Source organism: Chelon labrosus, assembly GCF_963514085.1.
Source record: "Chelon labrosus genome assembly, chromosome: 21".
In the NCBI taxonomy this organism is placed as follows: domain Eukaryota; kingdom Metazoa; phylum Chordata; class Actinopteri; order Mugiliformes; family Mugilidae; genus Chelon; species Chelon labrosus.
The window spans coordinates 18,241,240-18,261,569 of record NC_140354.1 but is presented as its reverse complement, the minus strand read 5'-3'; the positions used below and the strand labels follow the sequence as shown (position 1 = coordinate 18,261,569).

General features: G+C 41.1%; 2 protein-coding genes across 2 annotated transcripts in view; one reads left to right on the top strand and one right to left on the bottom strand.

The window, feature by feature from the left end:
- The window catches only part of LOC311507052 (neurabin-2-like), a 32,011-nt gene extending 22,453 nt beyond the window's left edge, over positions 1 to 9,558 (top strand). The window contains exons 10-15 of the mRNA XM_084571254.1: positions 701 to 844; positions 958 to 1,011; positions 1,154 to 1,285; positions 1,425 to 1,522; positions 1,621 to 1,717; positions 3,073 to 9,558. Of these exons, the coding sequence (XP_084427380.1) occupies positions 701 to 844; positions 958 to 1,011; positions 1,154 to 1,285; positions 1,425 to 1,522; positions 1,621 to 1,717; positions 3,073 to 3,126 (579 nt within the window). The 3' untranslated portion in view covers positions 3,127 to 9,558. The remainder of the gene's footprint in view (positions 1 to 700; positions 845 to 957; positions 1,012 to 1,153; positions 1,286 to 1,424; positions 1,523 to 1,620; positions 1,718 to 3,072) is intronic.
- Positions 9,559 to 9,657: 99 nt separating this feature from the next.
- LOC311507053 (phosphoribosyl pyrophosphate synthase-associated protein 2) lies at positions 9,658 to 20,330 on the bottom strand. The gene is made up of 11 exons (XM_084571255.1): positions 20,144 to 20,330; positions 18,535 to 18,707; positions 17,516 to 17,568; positions 15,318 to 15,384; positions 15,021 to 15,193; positions 14,821 to 14,936; positions 13,135 to 13,190; positions 12,833 to 12,981; positions 12,651 to 12,721; positions 12,426 to 12,572; positions 9,658 to 10,994 (listed from the first exon to the last, which is right to left on the bottom strand). The coding sequence occupies exons 2-11, from the start codon at positions 18,615 to 18,617 to the stop codon at positions 10,836 to 10,838; spliced, it is 1,074 nt and encodes a 357-aa protein (XP_084427381.1). The 5' UTR covers positions 18,618 to 18,707; positions 20,144 to 20,330; the 3' UTR covers positions 9,658 to 10,835.

Below are 20,330 nucleotides of genomic sequence, written 5' to 3'. Positions count from 1 at the left end.
CTTTAGCTTAGCTTAGATCAAAAATAGAAAATGGGGAAATAAATAGCTTAGCCAAATATTCAATGAGAGGCTAAGCTATGTGTCATTTTAACATTTTTCTGAGCAATTTATCTTATTTTTCTGGCCTTAGCTGATGATACTCTTCTTGTCTAAACTACACTCACTCCCACAATATTTGTAAAATATTGCAACGGCTGCAAAATGTCACTGACACTTTCACCTGATTTGTAACTTCACCAGCAGCTTGTTAGCTTAGCCTAGCTTAGCCTAGGTTAGTGCAACGATAGATACTGGAAACAGAAACAAACAATTGCTAAGAGGCTACAACCAGCCCGTAAAACCATTCGAATAGAGCTAGGCTAGCTTAACTTAGCTTAATGCAAAAACAGGAAAAAGGATCATAATTAACTCTGTCTAAACGAAGGGAGTCAAAAACAGCAAACAGAAGACAATAACATGTTTCTGTACTGTTTAACTAAAACAAAATATTACATAAAATAGTTAGCTTCAGCGATAACTCCATTGGACAGAGCCAAGCTAGCTTTTGTCCCCCATTTCGTCACTTTTGCTAAGCTAACCACCTACTGGCCCTTGGCTTCATATTGAAGATGCAGACACGAGAACCTCCTTGTCTAATGTTCTTATCTCCAACAACAACACACTGCATATCTAACTAGATTTTATTTCTGTTTACCTGCAGACAGGTGAATATGCAACAGACGAGGAGGAGGAGATGAGTCCGATGTTCCCCAACTCCATCGAGGTTTTTGACCTGGCGGAGAACCAGGAGATGTTGTCTCCTGTGGAGCTGGACCCCGAGAAGCTGGCCCACAAATTCAAGGAGGTTCGCGTGATCTGATTGAACATAATTCTTTTTTATGTATTTATTAATTCAGTCAGTCGTAGTCCGGCAGCCCCGTTAGCTTCCAGATGTTTTCAACCGTAATCTCTCCACAGCTCCAGATTAAACATGCAGTAACCCAGGCCGAGATCCAGCTGCTGAAGAGGAAGGTGAGCACATTTGATATTCGGTTCTTCTCAACATGCAGATACTTTAAAAAAAAAAAAAACATCAGTAACATTGGTACTTTTGCTGGGCTTCCTCCCACATACCACCTCCTCCTCCCTTCCACGCTGACCCCCTCGCCTCCAGCTGGCTCATGCGGAGCAGGATAAGTTGCGTTGGCGGATGGAGCGTGCTCAGTTGGAGCAAAACATTCGGGACAGCAAAGAACGGATGGAGAAACTGGAGGGCTACTGGATGGAGGCTCAGTCCCTGTGTAAGGTAATGTCTTAGAGTATTAAAATCAAGGAGGCCGCTGTTGAATGAATAAGTATTTTTTTTCTCATCATTTAAAAGCTTGGGTGTTAAATGGAGCTTTTAAATTAGGATTTAATCGCAGGGTGTGTGTGTGTGTTTTCAGGCCGTTGATGAACACCTGAAAGAAACCCAGGCTCAGTACCAAACTCTGGAGAGGAAGTACAGCAAAGCCAAGAGGCTGATTAAAGAATACCAGCAGAAGTAAGGAGAAGGAGGACCCAAATAAAGGTCTGAGAGGAATAAAAGACACCAAAGAACTTTAATATGTATGTCTGTCTGTGTGTTTGTGTTAATTTTAGGGAGATAGAGTACCTGAAGAAGGAGACGGCCCAGCGTCGAGCGCAAGAAGAGAGCGAGGCAACACACAAAGAGGAGACGGACAACCTGCAGGAAAAGGTAAGAAATAACGATCACCTGGTGTCAAGAGATAGTTGTGTCAGTTTTCTTTTATCTGACTCGCATTCGAGAATACAGATTATCATGTTTCATCCTCTACGTTCAAATCTGTAAAACTAGATTCAGCATTTTCAGATTATTTTACCTTTGACGTCCAGGATCAGTTCTCTTTACCAGCTGAAGTGTGGTGTTTCGTCATGGCAACGCTGGAAGAGGCCTTGAGGAAAACAAGCAGTGAACGCTTATTAGTCTAAAGGGGATTTGAACCGTCCTTTTATTCATCTTTTATTCAGAGGAATCAAAGATTGAAACATGATGGTGGAAATGTTATGGTTTGGGGATACTGGGTCATCTCGCAGCCACCGATTGAACGATGAATGCTGCATCGTATGAAAGAACGCTTGAAAATAATGTTAGGCCATCGTAAGCACTCTTAAGATCTTGCATTCAGATCCGATTTGGGTGATCCGATCACATAAAAGAGATCGTATTACCCCTCATTACGGTGCGTATGGAAACTTCCGGGGTTGGAGTTATAGTCTGAGTTTTGTGCAGGTTTAACTAACGTCAGGGCGGAGATTAATAAATAATAACTAAATGTGTGAAGCCAAAGTCATGACCATAGACTGTATTTAAATATGCACAACACGTCTCCACTTCCTTGCATTGGCCAGACTGGCGCTGTTTTACCGAGGATACGGGCGGCGCCATCTTGCGATTTTGGAGCCGGAGTCTGCGGCGTGCGGTCCGAGAGTGGAGCTACGCTGAGCCACGATATCGACGACCCGAACACACTGGGTGCGTGGGCGGGTCGTCGATATCGTGGCTCACTCGCGTTTTTCATTTAATTAATACTGCGCTCTGTTCTACCGCCGCCAGTTACAAGGAAATGTTGGACTACACACTGTTTACAACTCTCACGAACCGCTTTATGTAGTGGTTGGCATGGCAACTGGTAGTACCGCCATTATGTCACATCCTGTTTCTAATTAAAACGAAACTTGAATTGACACTTGAACACTCATGAACATTATATTAACTACCTAAAATGACAGAAACCGTCCTTGAAAAAAGATTATTTGACGTGTATTTTAGTGTTTTAGTTTGGCCCAAGTCCCGCCCACTATCATGGAGGGGGTGGAGTTTATGACCTATACTGCCGCCAGCCACCAGGGGGAGCCCTACTTGCTTTGGCTTCAGTTATGAGGAGCTGTTCCATTGTCTAGCTTTGTACAGTCCATTGGAGACAGCAGATGTTCAAATATTCTATATGTCCCGGATTCATTTATGTTAGGTTATGTTATATTTCAGTATAAATGTATTTAATTGAACCTGTTCTTATGTTGTTTCCACAGATTACAGACTTGGAGACCAAAGTGGATGCCTTGAAGTCCCCCACACCGTCCTAGACTGCTGCTACTTCCTACCTCCTGTCTGTGACTGGAAGAGGAGGAGCTCTGCCTTCATCCTGACCGGAGCTGTATTTTATTCCAACCAACCATTCACTGCACGGTAGAGGTAGAGGAGGGGGAAAAAAAATAACAACAACAACGATGACGGTTGTAAAAAGAGGCGAGTGGCATACAAAGACGAAAGACCTCTCATCTGAACATTGGCTTAGTGATCCGTCGGTAGATAACCAATCCCAGAATGCACCTTCTGTAATACCCAGAATCCTCCTCTTGTGTCTTCCTGGCAACCGACTCGGCAATCAACATGGAAACCACATTCAACAGCTCAATTTATGGGTGATCTATTTCCTCCTCTCCTCATTACCAGGTTCTAATAACGATTCAGATTTCTTTTAAAGACGCGCTTTTAATAACCAGGCTCGTCACAAAGTGCTTTATAGAGTGACAGACGGGATAAAACAGAAAAAAAGGACAAACGATTGTCGGTCTACAACTTTTAAAATCGGGTGGTTGCTTGACCATCTGTTTTATTTTATTTTTTATGGGGAGAGACTTGACGGGATTCCTTTGAAGAGGATGTTCTCTCTTCGGCAACAAGGAGAAGTGGCCGCCACTTCACGAGACTCGAATTAAGTAGTGGGACCTGGGGAGTAACACACAACACAGCCGAAAAGCAAGACAACGGCCGCACCGACGATATCTAAGTAATAAAAAAAAAACTGTGAAACAAGATGTCCGACAAATTTCTGATCAACAACTGTGAAGTTACAGGATGCCCCAGTAAGGAAACCCCCTCCCGCAGCCTTTGGTTTCTCTTTTCCAGCCTAACTCTCTGAAAAAAGCGTGCATTTCAGGTCTGAAGCGTCGTGGCGTAATGTTTGTATATATTCTATACATTTATTTAAGAATGGCTTAAGCAATTGAGTGGATCCGTCGTGAGAGAGTAAGGCGGTGCAGCAAGTGAACGATCCACTAGTCCTCGGTCTGTGTCATCTCTTTTTTTTGTGTCGGCATAAAATTATGGCAAACAGGGTGTCAATAGTCTAATATGTGCTTATAGAGCTTCTAATGGTGTATATTGGTTGGTGTTTACTACAGTATCTTTGGGTTTACATGCACACCAACCTCCTGTTATTCAGGTTAGTCGCTATGATCATAAATTGGTGTCGGTGAAGAGTGCTTTCTGGTTCTAGAAGTGTTCTCTCGTCGCAAAAACGGGATGTGTTGCCTCAAATATGCTCGTATTATGAGTGTGTTTCGTGTGCAGCTCAGGCTATATGAGAGTAATCAGTTACTTCCGATAAGATAAGGAGTTAATAATCAGCGGGTGGTACTGTAGTGCCAAAAATTCCCAATCAAATTTTAAAGAATCTACATTTAAAAGCCCAATATTAATAAATATTTTTGATGAATAAATTAATTATATAAATTAATTACTTGCGCAGATGCATCATGAAAGGGAGAAGGAAAAATCTAGGTATTGGAGAATTGTATTGTATTATATTATCGAACAAAGTATTCTACAGGACAAAAATAAAACTGCTAGTCGTCTGCAAACTATTGAATGGCAAGGACCGCAAACATATGTTGAGTTTTTCGGCGCCAGCGTTGCTTATCAGATAATATCCACCAGTAGAAGTGACCAAAGGAAGCGAAGAGAGCCCATGTTAATTCAGTTTTTTTTACTAAATAGGTAGAGTAGCTATTAGGGCCTGGTTTAATAAATTGGTATTTGGCAGGAGTTGATGATTAAGAAATCTCGTCAGGCTGAACTATCAAAGTGTATTTTAGGATTGCAGGTTGTGTATTGAGTGGTGACTGGGCCTGCCAATTTATTAGCCATGCTGCGTAGCTATAGGTTAGCTAGTTAGCCTGGTAGATCCAACAGGACATGCTTGCTAGTACAGTAGCTGTCAATATATTCTAATATAGCCTTCTGGCTTTCCAGAACCATTTCCTTCAATTGTCATGAATGAAAGAGTCATTGAAGTATTAATACAAAGCCAAACTGTCAATCAGTATTTGTCGTTTCTCGTTAGCTAGTGGAACCTTTTTTTATGCTACCATACCAGTTTAGCCCCTGACTAATGTGGGCAAAGAGATAAAGAGCTGCAGTGTTATTCAGAAGACTGTGTGCATCTAAACACGCATTAGGAGGAAAAGGTCCCAGTGCCAGTATTACGCCTACAGAAGATGAACTCAAGTTAGTGATACGTGCCAGATATAGTCCAAATATCGGTTTGAATACAAAAGTGTTACTGTGGTCGTTTTATGTCTTATAATTTTTAGGAATCCCGGAACCACTTGGGGTTTTATGATGTATTCCAACTCTTGAGCTTGTGGTTGACGTAGGGGAAGTAATGTACAGAAATGCTTGGGGCTAGAAGACCGTGGACGACTAGAAGGCACAGAGGCTAGCAAGCTAATGAGTGGGTAACCTAACGTATTACAGTGTTTGAACTCACCATTCACCTGTGCCATTTCTTAAAGCAAATACGTCCGAACTCATGAACTGGAGAATTTTATCTGAAATTGCCTGTACATATGGACTGTCCTCAACGCAACCCATTTGAAGGCAGCATTAATATCTAAATCATCCACATAGATGTTTTTTAATTCAAAACTAAATATTTTCTTTGGTTTGCTAAGTATAGACTAAACGGAAAAGTGTTGAACCTGTCACACTATGGTCACAGTACAGTCTAAATGTAACGAGTCTCATGTGAAGATTTTCCCGTGGACAATGAGGATTGTTTGGTTTCCCAGATATGAGATTTGTATTTATGTGGAGAGCAAAATGGTGCTTCAGAAAACAGTGTTCAAAATTATCAACAAGATTATGTATTTTTCTGTTGTCAGTCATTGCAGCAGTTATTATTACAAGGTCATATTATGTGTTTACGGAGACAGTACAGCTTGCTGGCAAGCTTTGATCAAGTCACATTACTTGAAAATCCTGTGTGTACAGTACAAGCCAAAAATCTAATTAGGCTACTTACCTTACAATAAATAATTAATGCAACAATTTTAATTTAGACTTTACTCGCCTCCAACTGTGTTTTAATAGTAGATAAAGTGCAGGTTTGTTCTCAAATTCTCCCCCCAAAAAATCTGTTTAAAATCTGTTAATACAATTCATGCTATTTGGTAGCCAAGCTAGCACCCTGGTCTCCAAAGGATGAGTCGCTGACCTTCCCTCTAGCACCACCAGCAGGAAAATCCAAATTTTCTGAATTGTTCAATGCCTTGTTTCCCTAATGAGCTAATGTTAGCATGCTAACTTGTTAAATTAACATGGTTAACCTGAAATCAGCAAACATCAGCAAATTAGTATCAGGGTTTTGAGAATGTTAGCATGCTAACATGTTAAACCTATATGACGAATATGATAATCTTTAAAACCTGCAAACATTAGCAAGTTGATATTATGACTGTGAGCATGATAGCATGCTAACATGTTAAATTAACATGACAGACGTGGAGAAAATTCAGAGAAGCGGCAAGTCGGCTTTAGTATTGGAGAAGTGTTTGCATGCTAACATCTTAGAAGCCGGCATACATCAGCAATTTAGTATTAGGATTGTTAGCATGCTAACATTTCAAATTCACGTGGAGAACTTAAAAACCTGCAAACATCAGCAAGTTAATATTAGGATTGTGGGCATGATAGCATGCTAACATTAGCTTTTAACACAAAGCACTACTGTGCCTAAATAGCTTTTCATTTACCTTAACAAATTTAAACTTTTTTTTTCTGTTGAATGTCTTTCAGACTCCAAATCATTGTCTCAAATGACGGTTATGTGGTTGAAGCAGTTCTGCTTGTCTCAAAGATTAAATGTTGCACTTATTTAAGGTATTGCTAGGTGAAATCATGTTTGCGTAGACTATTCTGGCCCTTCCATCAATCTCAGTCTGGCTGTATACTTCACAATCACTCTAATGACAAGTATTGCTACAGTGTGTTTGAACTGAGGCTGATCTGAATGTGTTCTCCTCCTATGACCTACAGGAGATAATCTGTAGTATTTGTGAATCCACAGAGGTTTTCAGTGACGTGTGAGAGCAGTGTTTGTGTACATCTCAATCCAACGACACCATTATCTGACTCTTATTATCTAACTTTCAGTATACGGTTTTTCCACCTAAGATTTCTTCTTCTTTTTTTTTTTTTTAGTATTTGTTCAAACCTTGCAGTATGTATGTAATTTTACTGGATGTAAACAAAGGTCTTTGAGAGCATTTTTACAGGAATGAAAATCAGCCATAAGAGACTCACTTGAGTATTTTTATTTCTTAAGTATTTTTTATTACAGTTTCATCTCGACGTCAAAACAATGTGAGCTGCACGTTAGCTGTCGAATCACCAAATCAAATCCTGGTCACTTGGGATTTAATGTCTAAAACAAGTGATCACTTTGCCTTTTTATGACTTATGAGTTAACATGCTGCTTTTTGCCTCGACAAAGCCTTCAGATGTTTGCTAAATGTAGTAGCTAACTGTCAGGTGTTACCCATCATGTCCGCCCATCGCTCATGTCTGCATTAAAAAACAAAAACAAAAAAAAAAAAAAAAAACAGAAAAAGGTGTCATTAGTGTTTAAAGATTGTTTGCCAGTGATTACAGACAGACTGCCATGTTTGGTTGTAGACGTTCATATTTCATATGCTTCATTTCTCCCTTTTTGCACTAGAGAGAGAGACTTCGCTAGTCCAGGTGAAAGGGTTTAGTGCCTTGCTTAAGGGTTAAGGATAATTAGTGTAGATGCGGACATCACTTATAAATTTATTTTACAGTTTAATTCAAAAACTCACAAAATATGTAATTCAGGACCCCTGCTGTGTTAGCGCTATACTGTCAATGGTTAGCAAACATGAAGACGTTTTTTTTAGTGGGCGGGGCTTAGCGGGAGGCAAAACAATCCACAGGAATACGGTAGCTAACTCTGACTACAAGTTTATGTAGGCTTGTTTTTGACAATGATGGAAAAAAATGCGAGTTATATTTTTAGATGAATATGTATGGTCACTCACTTGAGAAAGTCAGCATTACAGAGGACCTGATTGGCCCACTCATACGCAGAAAACAGAACCAACGGCTACGTCTTGACAGCTAACTGCACTAGCATGGCTGGGTAAGTAACCTACATATTGCATTTGTCAGCCATAAAGTTAACTACCTACGTGTGGATATGCTAATTGCGGCTATTATACAGGCTAATGGCCAAGAGGCTAATGTAAAGCAAAATGTTATTAGATGTTTAGCAACATATGAAGTAAATTAACGTTAGCTAACTTTCTAGTGGGAGCTAGCAAATGCTATTTTGTGAATGCACAAGCGGTTTTGATGATCATCTTTGTCCAGTCGTGAGTTTAATCACAGGGTGTGGCAGTTGGTGTACAGTAAAATTTCAGTTTGGAGCTTTAAACCGTATTACTCCGATTCTGGCACCCAACAAGATGACAGTTTGATAACAGTGGCCTCTGTGGTTTTTGCCTCCAGCTAACCGCTGTAAAAGTCTAACCTAGCAACAGTAACACAGGAAGTAGGGACCTGACAGTAGCCCTCTGGTTGGTGGTCAGCTCGGTCTGTGGTTGTTGTGGGCTTTTAACAAGCTTTTAACAAGGAAGTAATTTACTGCAAATCAATAAGTTCAGCACCAGCAGTGACATCCACTGCTGAACGCTACTGAATAACAATAGTGGGTCAGGATGGTTACCTCTCTTTCAAACAGATTGCTTCAGGACAGTGAAATCTCCCAAAAGTGCATTGGGGTTGTGTGGGAGGCTGCTTCCAAGTCAAGTTCCAGTTTCCAAACTTGGACCAAAATTGACATTTTTAACTCTCAGTGGAAAACTTAACTGTCAAATTCTGTCCTGCAACCACTGGCAACCAATCTTTAAACACACAGATAGATCTAGCAGGCGTCACTGTATGTGCGTGTGGAGCAAATAAAAGCGTGTGCTTTAAGAAAGGAGAAACAAACGAAAGCACTACTATGAAATGTGGGACATTTGATATAATACTCTTTTTTTTTTTTGCTGGTATTTTGCGTTGTCGTGTTACGCTGCGGTGATCCAAAATGTATTTCAGACCATTTCCTTCCCTTTTTTAATTTAGATTTTTTTTATAATATGATAGTCACGCTCTTGGCTTCTTCAAATGACGACATTAGAAATGTGGTTTGCTTGATGAATGGCCCCCGGATGGAGCCACGCTAAAAAAACGATGTGAGACATGTGGGACAATCTGACAAGTGTGTCTCGGGTCTGATATTTCCTTCTCTTCTGCCTGGTTCTGTCCTCCGGTCAATTCCACCATGTTCGTCGGAACCGATTCCTGTCTGTCACCATTAATAAATAAACATAAAACATGTTCAAGAAGAATCAAAGGTGTATGATTGATTTAACAATGGGAGCTCATTAACCTTCAAGGGACATCTCAAACGCAATCTGGCAAGTGTGTCGACATGTTGGCAAGAAAATTTAAGTCCAATTATGAAACGACAAACATCACATCCCAGTTCTTTCCTTCCATAGGTCATATTTATTCATATTAAGTGCTGAAAATAAATACAAAACATTTTTTTTTGGACCATCTGGCAAAGTGACAAAGACCTGCTTCAGTCAAGTTTTGCTCATCAGGAAAGTTTAAATTCACTTTTCCTGTTTTAGCCGCAGTTTGGGAGGTCTGAGTTTTATATATATGTATAATATGTAGAAGCAGAATTCGTTGGTCTCTTTCACCGGGATCCAAGCATCAAGGATTCGTTTACATATTTCCAAATTATTAAGAACAACCTTCAACTACCACACAACTTTTTTTTTTTTTTTTATACACCTTTAGATATGTAACTGGATGTATTTGTGGTGTTAACTAATATTAAACATGAGGAATTATTAAAACGATGGCACGTCATGTTATATGAATGAAATCGCCAGAGTGCTCTAAAATGAAACATAACTTCCAATTGACCAGACTTTCCAGTTCAGATTTAGCCGTTAGTAGATTTGACACCAGATTAGCTGCTATGGCAACAACACAGACATATGGCTAAATGGTAGACGACTACGCTAACTGCGTTAGTCGCACGTTCAGACGCCACATAAATAAACATAGAACATTTTTTTTGGATTAAACATGCACTCTTGTACTCAACACAATTAATTAGAAGGGAACCTGCATTAACAACAAAGCCATTATGAGTTAGCTAGTAAGCCGAGAAAAAAAAAAAAAAAAAAAAGTGTCCGAGCGGTGAAGGCCTGTGTGTTGCACGTCCTGTAGAAGGCACCGACACCATCAGTACAATCTATCTCCTCTACTAATACTATCAGAAACAGACATTCAGCGGTAACAGTTATGTATACAAACAGATTTAACATGAAACCGAGTCGTCAAGTCGGAGTTGTAACTAAAAAATAAAATGTACTGATGAGTTTTAACAAGACAGGATCAGAGAGAGAGAGAGAAAGGGAGGCAGTTGTAGTTTAGGAGTGTGGTCAGACGTCTAAGTGTGTGTTCAGTCACGTTCAGCTGCACCCAAAGAAAAAAACAGTTATGATACAAGTAGGATATCTGTGTCAGCTTGTACACTGTGGTTGTCATTCATGTTTCTGGAGAGGTCTGAGAAGGCAAACGGTATTATTCACGTCTGTATAGGTGAGTGAGTGTAAGAGAGAGAGAGACAGAGAGAGAGACGGGTTGTTCAGTCGTCCACTCCTATGTTGCGGAACAGATAGGACATGGACTCTCCGTTGTGGATGCGGCGGATGGCCTCCGACAGGATCATGCTGATGTCGACCGTTTTAATCTTTGGACACTGGAGCTTCTGGAGCTCGTGGGGGATCGTGTTGGTCACCACCACCTGAGGAGGAGGAGGAGGAGGACGAGGAGGAGGAGGAGGAGGAGGAGGAGGAGGAGGTGGTGAGAGAAATGTCAGACAGATGTGAGAAGAAAGCCTGAAGCGCTTTTAGAGTACTGCGGGACCTAAACGCAAAGACCTACGTACGTAGCCTACGCTGGTGCGAGTCATTTATACTTGTGCGCTCGTCGGTCTGGCTCGCTCTGTAACAACGCCACACAAACGCTAGTCGGTTCTGTCTTTTTTGCCAGTCGGGTTAATATTTGTTTCCACTTCCTGTTTCACTTTCAACAATGGCGACTGAAACTTTCACCGAACATGGGTCATACAAATGTTTGTATTTCCAAACCACCTCGGTTCACCTTACCGATTCTTTACTGATCCAAAATGAACAATTGGAAAATTGCGGCGATGGAGAAGCAGCCGGAAACACGCTACTATAGAGCAAACTAATCACAGCTCTTGTGGTGCGTAGTTACATTTCTGGGGAGGTGCACATCAGCTACGACCAGAGGTTGCGCTAAACTTTTTCGTTGTCGGTCATTTTGACTGACAGGGTCATAAAAAATCCCGTCATAATCTATTTTTACCCGTCACTTCAATTTTTTAAAATGATAATAAAAGACATATTCAGTAGCATTTAATTTTCATTAACTTTAAGTATTTTTTTCGGAACAGTATTTACTTTAAATGGTAACCAAAAAAAAAAAAAAAAAAAAGTTTCGGCTGCCGACACGTCTTGTCCGTACTCGGAACGGGACTGCTAGCGTAAACAGCTCTTAGACGGTACCGTAGGGTTGAAGTGCTTCGGTGGTATGCAAATTCCATTTTGGTAGCCGTTAGCTGCATAAACATAAATATATATACATATATATTGTATATATGTCTATGGTTAGCCGAGCTCTGACGTGTGCATCAGTGTAAATGGTGTACCAGGAAATCGTGCACCGTCAAAAGTTCTGCGATGTTTGGAACGCAAACTGCGATGAGAGACAAGGGCCAATTAATTAGGTCACTCGCCACCAAGTGGTCAGGGGTGTGAATTGCAATCTGTCAAAATGACGGATGGCCTTCAGATTTTTCCGTCACATTTAAAAAAAAAAAAAAAAAAAAAAAACAATGACGGAAAATATTCGGTTAACGCAACCCCTGGCTACGACTCTATGTTTTGCGTAGGTGTCTGCGTCAACAATCTAAACTGCCTATAAAGCGCTGTTCAGATACAAAAAGGAGTTTATTTGTAGCTAGGGATGCCCCCCGATCAGATCCTGATCTTTTAATATTGAACATCGGCCGATCAGAGAGTCGATTCAGTCTTACGTTAACTAAATTTCCTAAAAGCTATTCTTACTTTCCTTTTATCCTCACAGATGCAACTGCACTAAGTAAATTTAAACAATATCACTGGTGATGTACAAGATGTTTCTCTCTCACCTCATCAATAGCCGACTCCTCTATGAACCTCGGAGCGTCGGAGGAGAGGATGCCGTGCGTTGCCATGACGAAAATCTTGTAGGCTCCCCTCTCCTTCAGCGTCTCTGCCGCTGCAACAAAACTGTCGACGTCATCGATGATGTCATCCTGTGGGACAAACACAAATGTTGCTTTAAAACGACGCTTTGAACTGTCGAATAACGTCTGTACGCTCGGTCAACTCACCACTATGATGGCGATGCGTCCTCCTACGTCTCCAACCACCGTGATAGGAGGCTTCTCTTTAGGGATCAACACTGGAAACACAAATTAAAAAAAAGGGGCAGAGTGAGATGAGATCTGCTGTATTGTTTAAAAAAATAAATTAAAAAAAAATCTGCATGTAGGGCTTTTTTTTTTTGCCTTACGCGGTATCTCCATGCTGGGGTGAATGGCTCCCGTGGTCTTGACGGTGGGTGGCGAGTGTCGGCCGTCCACCTGGTCTGACTCGGCGTCCTGAGCTTCACCGTGGATGACAGCGATGCCCAGACGTAGCCGCTCGGCAAAAGACTGGGCTCTGTGCGCCCGGGCAGACAGACGGGAAAAGAAGTCAGTTTATAGAGCAACAAACTGTCCTCCTGTATCTGATCAACTGTCCACTGTCAAGAGACGGTAGACCAACAATAAAAGCGTTAAAGTTCGACATAATTAAAATGAGAAGAGAGCGTACCTTTTAGCGGAAGCTGGGGATTTGGCAACAATCACGGCGTTTCTGTAGTCGGGGATCTAGAGGTTAATTGAGATATTTAAATTAGACGGCAGTGGTCAAATCATAGCTTGACCAAAACTAAGCATGGCATGGCAGAAGGTTTAAGGGAATAAAGAATACAAATACGAATAAAAATACAAACAAAAAGTATTTTGTGACGTAAGACCACAGTATGCTAGGTGGTGCTTCAGGCTAACGTTAGCAGACCTGTTCCCGGTCTCTCAGATTTGGTTCATACTGTTTCGTTTGAATACTTAGTCACATAGTTGAATCTGTACAACAGTGTAGTAAGATATGGATATATGCCAGGTTAAAGTACCTGAATCTTCCTTTAAACAAGTAGTTTAGTTGTAGCAGAGAAGAAAAACATCTTTAAAGGAACAGTATGTAAGAAATGTATTTCAATTAATCATAAAATGGCCCTGATATGTCACTAGACATGAAGAAATCATGTTCATTTCAAATACTTATATCACTGACAACAGTGGTCCGGCCAGGATATTGTCATTTAAAAGTGAGAGTTGCAGCCCTCAACTGATGTTGATGTTGTCATGTTGTGTTTTGGTCTGAGGCGCCACCCTCAAACTATCGACCAATCACCAAGTCAGTAGAGTTTCGTCATCCGGGTTGCCAGCTCTGCTCTAGTTACCGCAGCTGCAGCTACGAACGTGTCGGATAAAACATGTAAAACGTTACGAAACCTAAAAGACCTCGTTATGAATCCGAACGACGTCGTGACAAAGTCCGAAATAAAACAAGGATTTGTATAGGAGATGCCTTTGGAAGATGGAGACGGCTGAAAACGGAGAAGAATTTGAAGACAGACGCCAACGTTGCTAATTTTCTCCTGACTAACTTACTTGTACATAATGTAAATGGACATTTCAAATATTCACGACAGTCGAACAAAGTTATGCATGTTCGTGCAAAGTAACGTTACGTTACGCAATTTTCATCGAATTGAAAAGGTAAGGAATTGTTTGGGAAATAAAAACGGCGAGTCGTCATTGCTAACATTAGCAATGCATTATGAGCCCGTTTCTCTGTCATTATGCTGAAACGCCGAGGAAAACAACATTAGCACGTCGATTATGGCAATGTGAAACGTAATTGAGACGTGTTGAGTAGCCTAACGTTACCTCGGTAACCTGGCAACCTCGAGTCAGGGGGGAGGTTGGAGGGGATACACCGTTCTACAGTATTTTGCAGTACCAGTTTTGGCCAGTTTTGGCCACAATCTTACATACTGTTCCTTTAAGCTTCATGTAAGTGTATGTGTACGTGTTTGCATGCCTTCTGGCTTTTTGAACTCAACATATTTTGCATGTCACGGTAGAATGGGCTTCATCTTTAGTGAAGTATCTCCACACACACTTGATGATGTTGGGACCTGAACGTGCTGGTGGTGAGCTATGGAAGCTCACCATGCATAACCAAGTTAACCACATGTTTGAAACAAAGGGAAGCACTGGAAACCTCAAGTCCCACAATGAACCGCTGCCAGTTCGCTGCAACGACCCGCTGGGCTCCTCAGCTGTCTTCTTGGAGACGTCCAAGTTGTTATTGTCGACATGCACAACAGTGACTAGTCTGTACAACCTCTAGTGGAAATCACGTCTTCATGTTGCATGGACTTATTTTTCTTACCTCCTCTTGAATGTACTGCAGCAGGAACGGAGACGCTCTCAGATTGTCCACTGGGATGTTGAAGAACCCTTGAATCTCCTTCTGATGGAGGTCCATGGTGATCAGGTGGGTGAGACCTACACACGGTATTGATATACTGATTATCTTGCGTCTATATGAGACGTTCTGCTACTAAAACATTACAATCCTCTCCATCTTACCAGCTTTACACATCATGGAGGCGATGAGCTTGGAGACGATGGAGCCCCTCTTCCTCATCTTGCACTGCTTGCTGTAGGGAAAGTAGGGGAGGACCCCGGTGATGCTTTTGGCGCAGGACGTCCTGCACGCGTACACCATGATCAGCATCTCCATTATGGTGGTGTTGACATCCCTGACGTAGCCGAATGAACGTACAGGGAGAGCAGAGGTGAGCGGCGCTAGCGGGGAAACACGCGGTGCCGAGCGAGATGTGTCGGGGAGAAACTTTTAATTGGTCGTTTCCTTCCTCTACTTACTTGGACACCGTCTGGATGATGAAGACATCTTTGCCTCGCACCGACTCTTGGATCTGTACCCGCGTTTCTATGGAAACAGCAGCAGATGTAAGAAGTACGCACATAAACACACATTCGGCCACGAAAGTACACACACTCCTGTCTCATAACAAAGCCGCTGTAAACGCCGCCACCCCCCCATCCCTCTGCAACACTGTAGATACTAGGATTCCAAAAATGTGCCTCCCACAGAACCAGAGAGAACTGATCAGCAAATACACAAGAGAGAAGACGAACAGGGACACAAACAATAACTCCGACACACTCTGATTGTCCACATCCAGCACTAAAGATTATCCCAAGCACACTCTGTCTCTCAGTATCATTAAATTCTCGCCTTACGTGAACTTTGCTTGCGATTTTCAGTCCGCCACGCTGATTACGGTCCCTCTGTTGTGTCTGACTTGCAGCAGCGATGTGTGATAAAGCATTAAGTGTGCTTGAGAATCAGTAATGTGTTGCGCAGACCAGCTGTGATGCAGGAAAATCAAATCCACGCAGGAGAAAGTGCTCTTCTCCCCCACATTTAACAAAAACAGTAATATCACAAAAACCATTTAGGAAAATAAAACGTAAACTAAACCTCTCTTGACGAGTTATCATTACTATTTTTCTATACTGACCAGTTATACTCAACAGCGTATTAATAAAGAAGTAGCATGAATAAAACCCATTAACTGAGGTTAATGCTGCTTTGCTATTGAGAAGTTGTGCACATTTCCGTAACACAAACAAACAAAAACACAATGCTAGCCTGGCGTAGCACGTCTGGTAACATACCATTTGGATGTCATTACAGGGCGCGTTTGAAATACCACAACTGGATAGACCTGCAACCAGTCAGAGCTGCAAATTATGTGACGTGTGCTTCTCAACTAATGCCTAAGAATGTTGCTAGTTTCAGTTCGACTAAATGTAATAATTAAAAGTTGACAAGACTTCAGTGACTGTCTTCGTCTCAAACTGCGGAAGATAAAAATGACCTGGCTGACCTTCACCGGGGCGTAATGAATTCACAACAGACTCCAGAGGAAAATTCCCCCAATAATATTTTGTTGGCTAGGGGACTTCAGACTGGTTTCCAGGCTACCTTGATGCAGTAAATAAATCCAAACCAAACGCAACGTCTCCGTTTAAACATTAAACCGGTCAATCCGCTACCAGATATTATGCATTATGTAACAGACATACAAAGACCTTGCCGCTTTCAACACAATATTTACCTTTTAACAATTAACCTGACGACCTACACACTGAGACTGCGCTGTCAATCATTTATCTTTATCTTGGGCTGGATGCTCGGAACTGCAGCATTTTCCTGACATAAAACAACATCTATGGATTGTTTTAAATGTATTTCCCTTCTGTTAACCAAAGGAGCTCCACAAGGCTCCGTCCTGGATCCTACATTATTTTACTGTTGCGATCAGCAGCTGTTAAAAATAACATATAAATAAAAATAATCTTGAATTTATATTCTCAATTAACCGTCTAATTGAACCCTTTGTTGTATTTCCCTTCTTTTAACCAAAGGAGCACCTCAAGGCTCCGTCCTGGATCCTATATTATTTTATTGTTGCGATTAACAGCTTTTCAAAATAAATAAAAATAATCTTGAATTCATATTCTCAATTAACCGTCTAATTGAACCCTTTGTTGTATTTCCCTTCTTTTAACCAAAGGAGCACCTCAAGGCTCCGTCCTGGATCCTATATTACTTTATTGTTGCGATTAACAGCTTTTCAAAATAAATCAAAAATAATCTCAAATTTATCTTCTCAATTAACCGTCTAATTGTTGGCCTTCTGATTGGTCCACTCACCACCAACCAAAGGGCTGCTAGCCTTCGTCAAGTCTGTGGTAATGGTACTGTTGCTAGTCTAGACAAACAACGGCAATGTGGGGACCATTTGAGTTGTCTGGGTTATGTGCCTCCACCAACCAGTCAAGTTTCAGTTTAGATCCACTTCTGTCCGTGCTTGTATAACACATGTAGTCATTTTTGTTATACAACTTATGACTATGTTGATGAATAAGATCCAGAAAATAACTTCCGGTTAGAAACACGTTCCATTTCCTCTGCTGTACTCGGGTGTCTCTTGCAAAAGAAAGGTTTAACTCAATGAGACTTTTATGATTAATTCCAGAAATCACCTTACCTCTGTTAGCTTCCTGGTACACCGACACTTTACCAAGCTCCACCCCTAACCGCCTGAAAAAGAGGAAGACGTGTGAAGGTGAGGTTTGTTTAAATTCATACAGAAAGGAAAACAAAAATGCAACATTTGAGTCAATTTAACGTGGTGTTAAAATATGCTAGACGTGTAATTAAACGCGTTTTATTATCTTCCTCTCAAACAGTACTTTAATACAATACAATACTTTAATAATACTCTATTTGTTCTGTAAACAGACGGATTCCATTGTCCTGATGTAGTCCACGGTGCATGGCATGAATGTTTTGTTTACACACAACAGGATGAAATGTGGACAATGCTAAAGATTAGTTAAAAGGAGGCTGCAGACAGTACGGTTCACTTTTCTCAGGTACTGCATTACGTCTAAGAGGCACAAGAAGATCGGGATTTACAGCAACAGCAACTTAAGCGTTTCAGTGGTCCATTAAATTTCACAGGCTGATTGAATCTGCATGCCAAAGTAGTAGACAGTAGACAAACGTACGGCAATGAGGAAGAAAATGCGTATTTAGGAGACCGTGTAATTAAGAATATTAATAACTAACAATTAAGAAAAGAAAAATGTCCACACCTTTGTGCAAATTGCATATGCATAGCTTTAGTACGTATACTATTAGGACTAGCGTTAGGGGAAATTATGCATTCTATTGTCAAACTGCAGGGAATCAACAATGAGACTGATTATTTTTGCAAAGTGATCATTTTTGCTGCATGTCATGAGGATTAGCCACACTTTTCAGAGTCCTGATGGGGCTAGCCGTACTGTAAACAGCAACTTGTTCCAGATGGAAACGCTGCACACCCATATTTAGATTTTAAGGAAGCAAGAGTGAAAAACATTTTCCTAACAAAGGTATGCTTTCCAGAGTTTAAACTACCATCTAAGAGACAATAGTTTGCGGTTTGTTTACGCTCCAAACCGGTTTGCCTCGATTGCTGTGCTCCATGTGTTGCATGTCAGAAGCCTCTCTAGTACTCACTCTGCAATCCTCTTTCCCAACTCGCGGCTCGAGGGGTGCGAGTTGGCAGTGAAGATGACCAGGCCGCCCTTGGTGTGGTTCATGTCTCTGGGGTCTCGACTGCTGCTGCCGCTGCCGCTCTCCCCACACTCAGGCAGTGGATCCCTGGGCACCCACGCTGCACTGAGCCCTTCCTGAAGTGCAGAGAGGGAGGAGCGTTTTACTTGCTTTAAAACTCAACACCGTCAACTCTCACAGCTCAAATAGAAGAGGAACAGAAAGTCCTCGCAGAGGCTTGTAGTCGAGAAGAAGGAAGTTTTAGAGTCCATGATATCCCCATCACAAGACACATTATGGCAACTATAATTCCTTATATTTGATGAATAACTGCGGTGTTCTCTATGTCCATAGATACTACAGTAAGTGCATCTCGTAAGTGAGTGGAAAACATGTTGATAAGAATATTAAAAATATTCTTAAAATAGGAACAATTTGAACAGATTAAGAAATTTGCAATTAAATATTTTAATCGACTGCCAGGGCCGAAATTAAATCATACATTCATTCATTGGGAAATTAAATGACAGAACTGTTGATCAACAAAAAAGCTGTTAATTTCAACTCTGATTATGAGTGTGTAACGGTTTATGTAAATTATAAATAATACGGGACCCAGTACGGAGCCTTGTGGTACACCCGTTAGCCTAATTCAAACAAATTATGCAAAAATAAGATTTTACTGTGCTTTTTTTTTTAATTTTATATATTTTTATATAAGATCTAAACTTAATTGCCAATATTTGACAATTATTTCCTGTCATCTGTATATATTTACCAATATCCCAACTACTTTATTGCTTAAATCTTCACCAGATCCTATAATTTTAGGTTATTTTAAGTCTGTTGTGTATTACGAGACTTTATCTGTGTGCATTTTAGAGATTTTAAAGCTAGGAGTATCTACTACACGAGGTCCGGAACACATTTTAATAAACCACCTTGCACATGCACATGTACAACAATAACACAGCCAACAAAAAAAAGGCTGGGCTACAGTGAGGTGCCCTGTGAAACCAGAATATGTGCGACTTAAAGTATAAATTCAGACTTTTATAATAACAAACACGTGTCTTAGCGTTAAATGTATTTTGGAGGGGGACGTTAATAAGCGACATATGGCGTTCAACATGAGGTGGAAATCGTTGCCTGCAACTATCAACACAGTCACGACGTTAGCTTCCTCATGTTGCTAAGCTAGCTGGACGGCACGGGATTTGCCCCTTTGCGATGCCGTTTATTATTCTGGAAGATTTATATTAAAAAGTGAGATCAAGTCTTTGATTTGTTGTCGATGTGGGTGTTGTATGAACGCATTTAGGCCGGTAAGGTTGAATTAAACTGATGTAGCGTTACGAGACTGCGTTAGCCTAGCCAACGGTAACGCACAAGTACTAACGCGATAACTCGACAGAAATAATCTTGGCAGGGCAAAGCTCCTGAACGCGCGACTTGATTTTTAATGCAGAAAGCAGCGTATTTGTTTTGGTTTTTTTGTTTGTTTTTGTTTTTATACGGCAAGCAGGAAGTACAATAAATAATAATAATAAATGACACAAATACAACTCCTCACCAGCTTGCGTGTTAGGTCCGGTTACAATCTGCAACCCCACAGTATTTGATTGAACAAGCCTCCTGCTCCTTTTTTTTTAACCTGTTTCCCTTCACTGTACCACTGCCTAGCGACGTTCGGGTTTGATTGACGTGCGGCTCGACCAATCACAAGCCCAGAACACGTGGGAGGGGGCGGCGGCCTAAAG

Excerpts from the sequence above, each read along its gene's own strand:
- LOC311507053 (XM_084571255.1), bottom strand. The coding sequence starts at position 18,617 with ATGAACCACACCAAGGGCGGCCTGGTCATCTTCACTGCCAACTCGCAC. Across the intron at positions 17,569-18,534 it reads TTGGGAAAGAGGATTGCAGA|GCGGTTAGGGGTGGAGCTTG; the intron begins GTGAGTACTAGA and ends CCTCTTTTTCAG. Across the intron at positions 13,191-14,820 it reads TGCAGTACATTCAAGAGGAG|ATCCCCGACTACAGAAACGC; the intron begins GTAAGAAAAATA and ends ATTAACCTCTAG.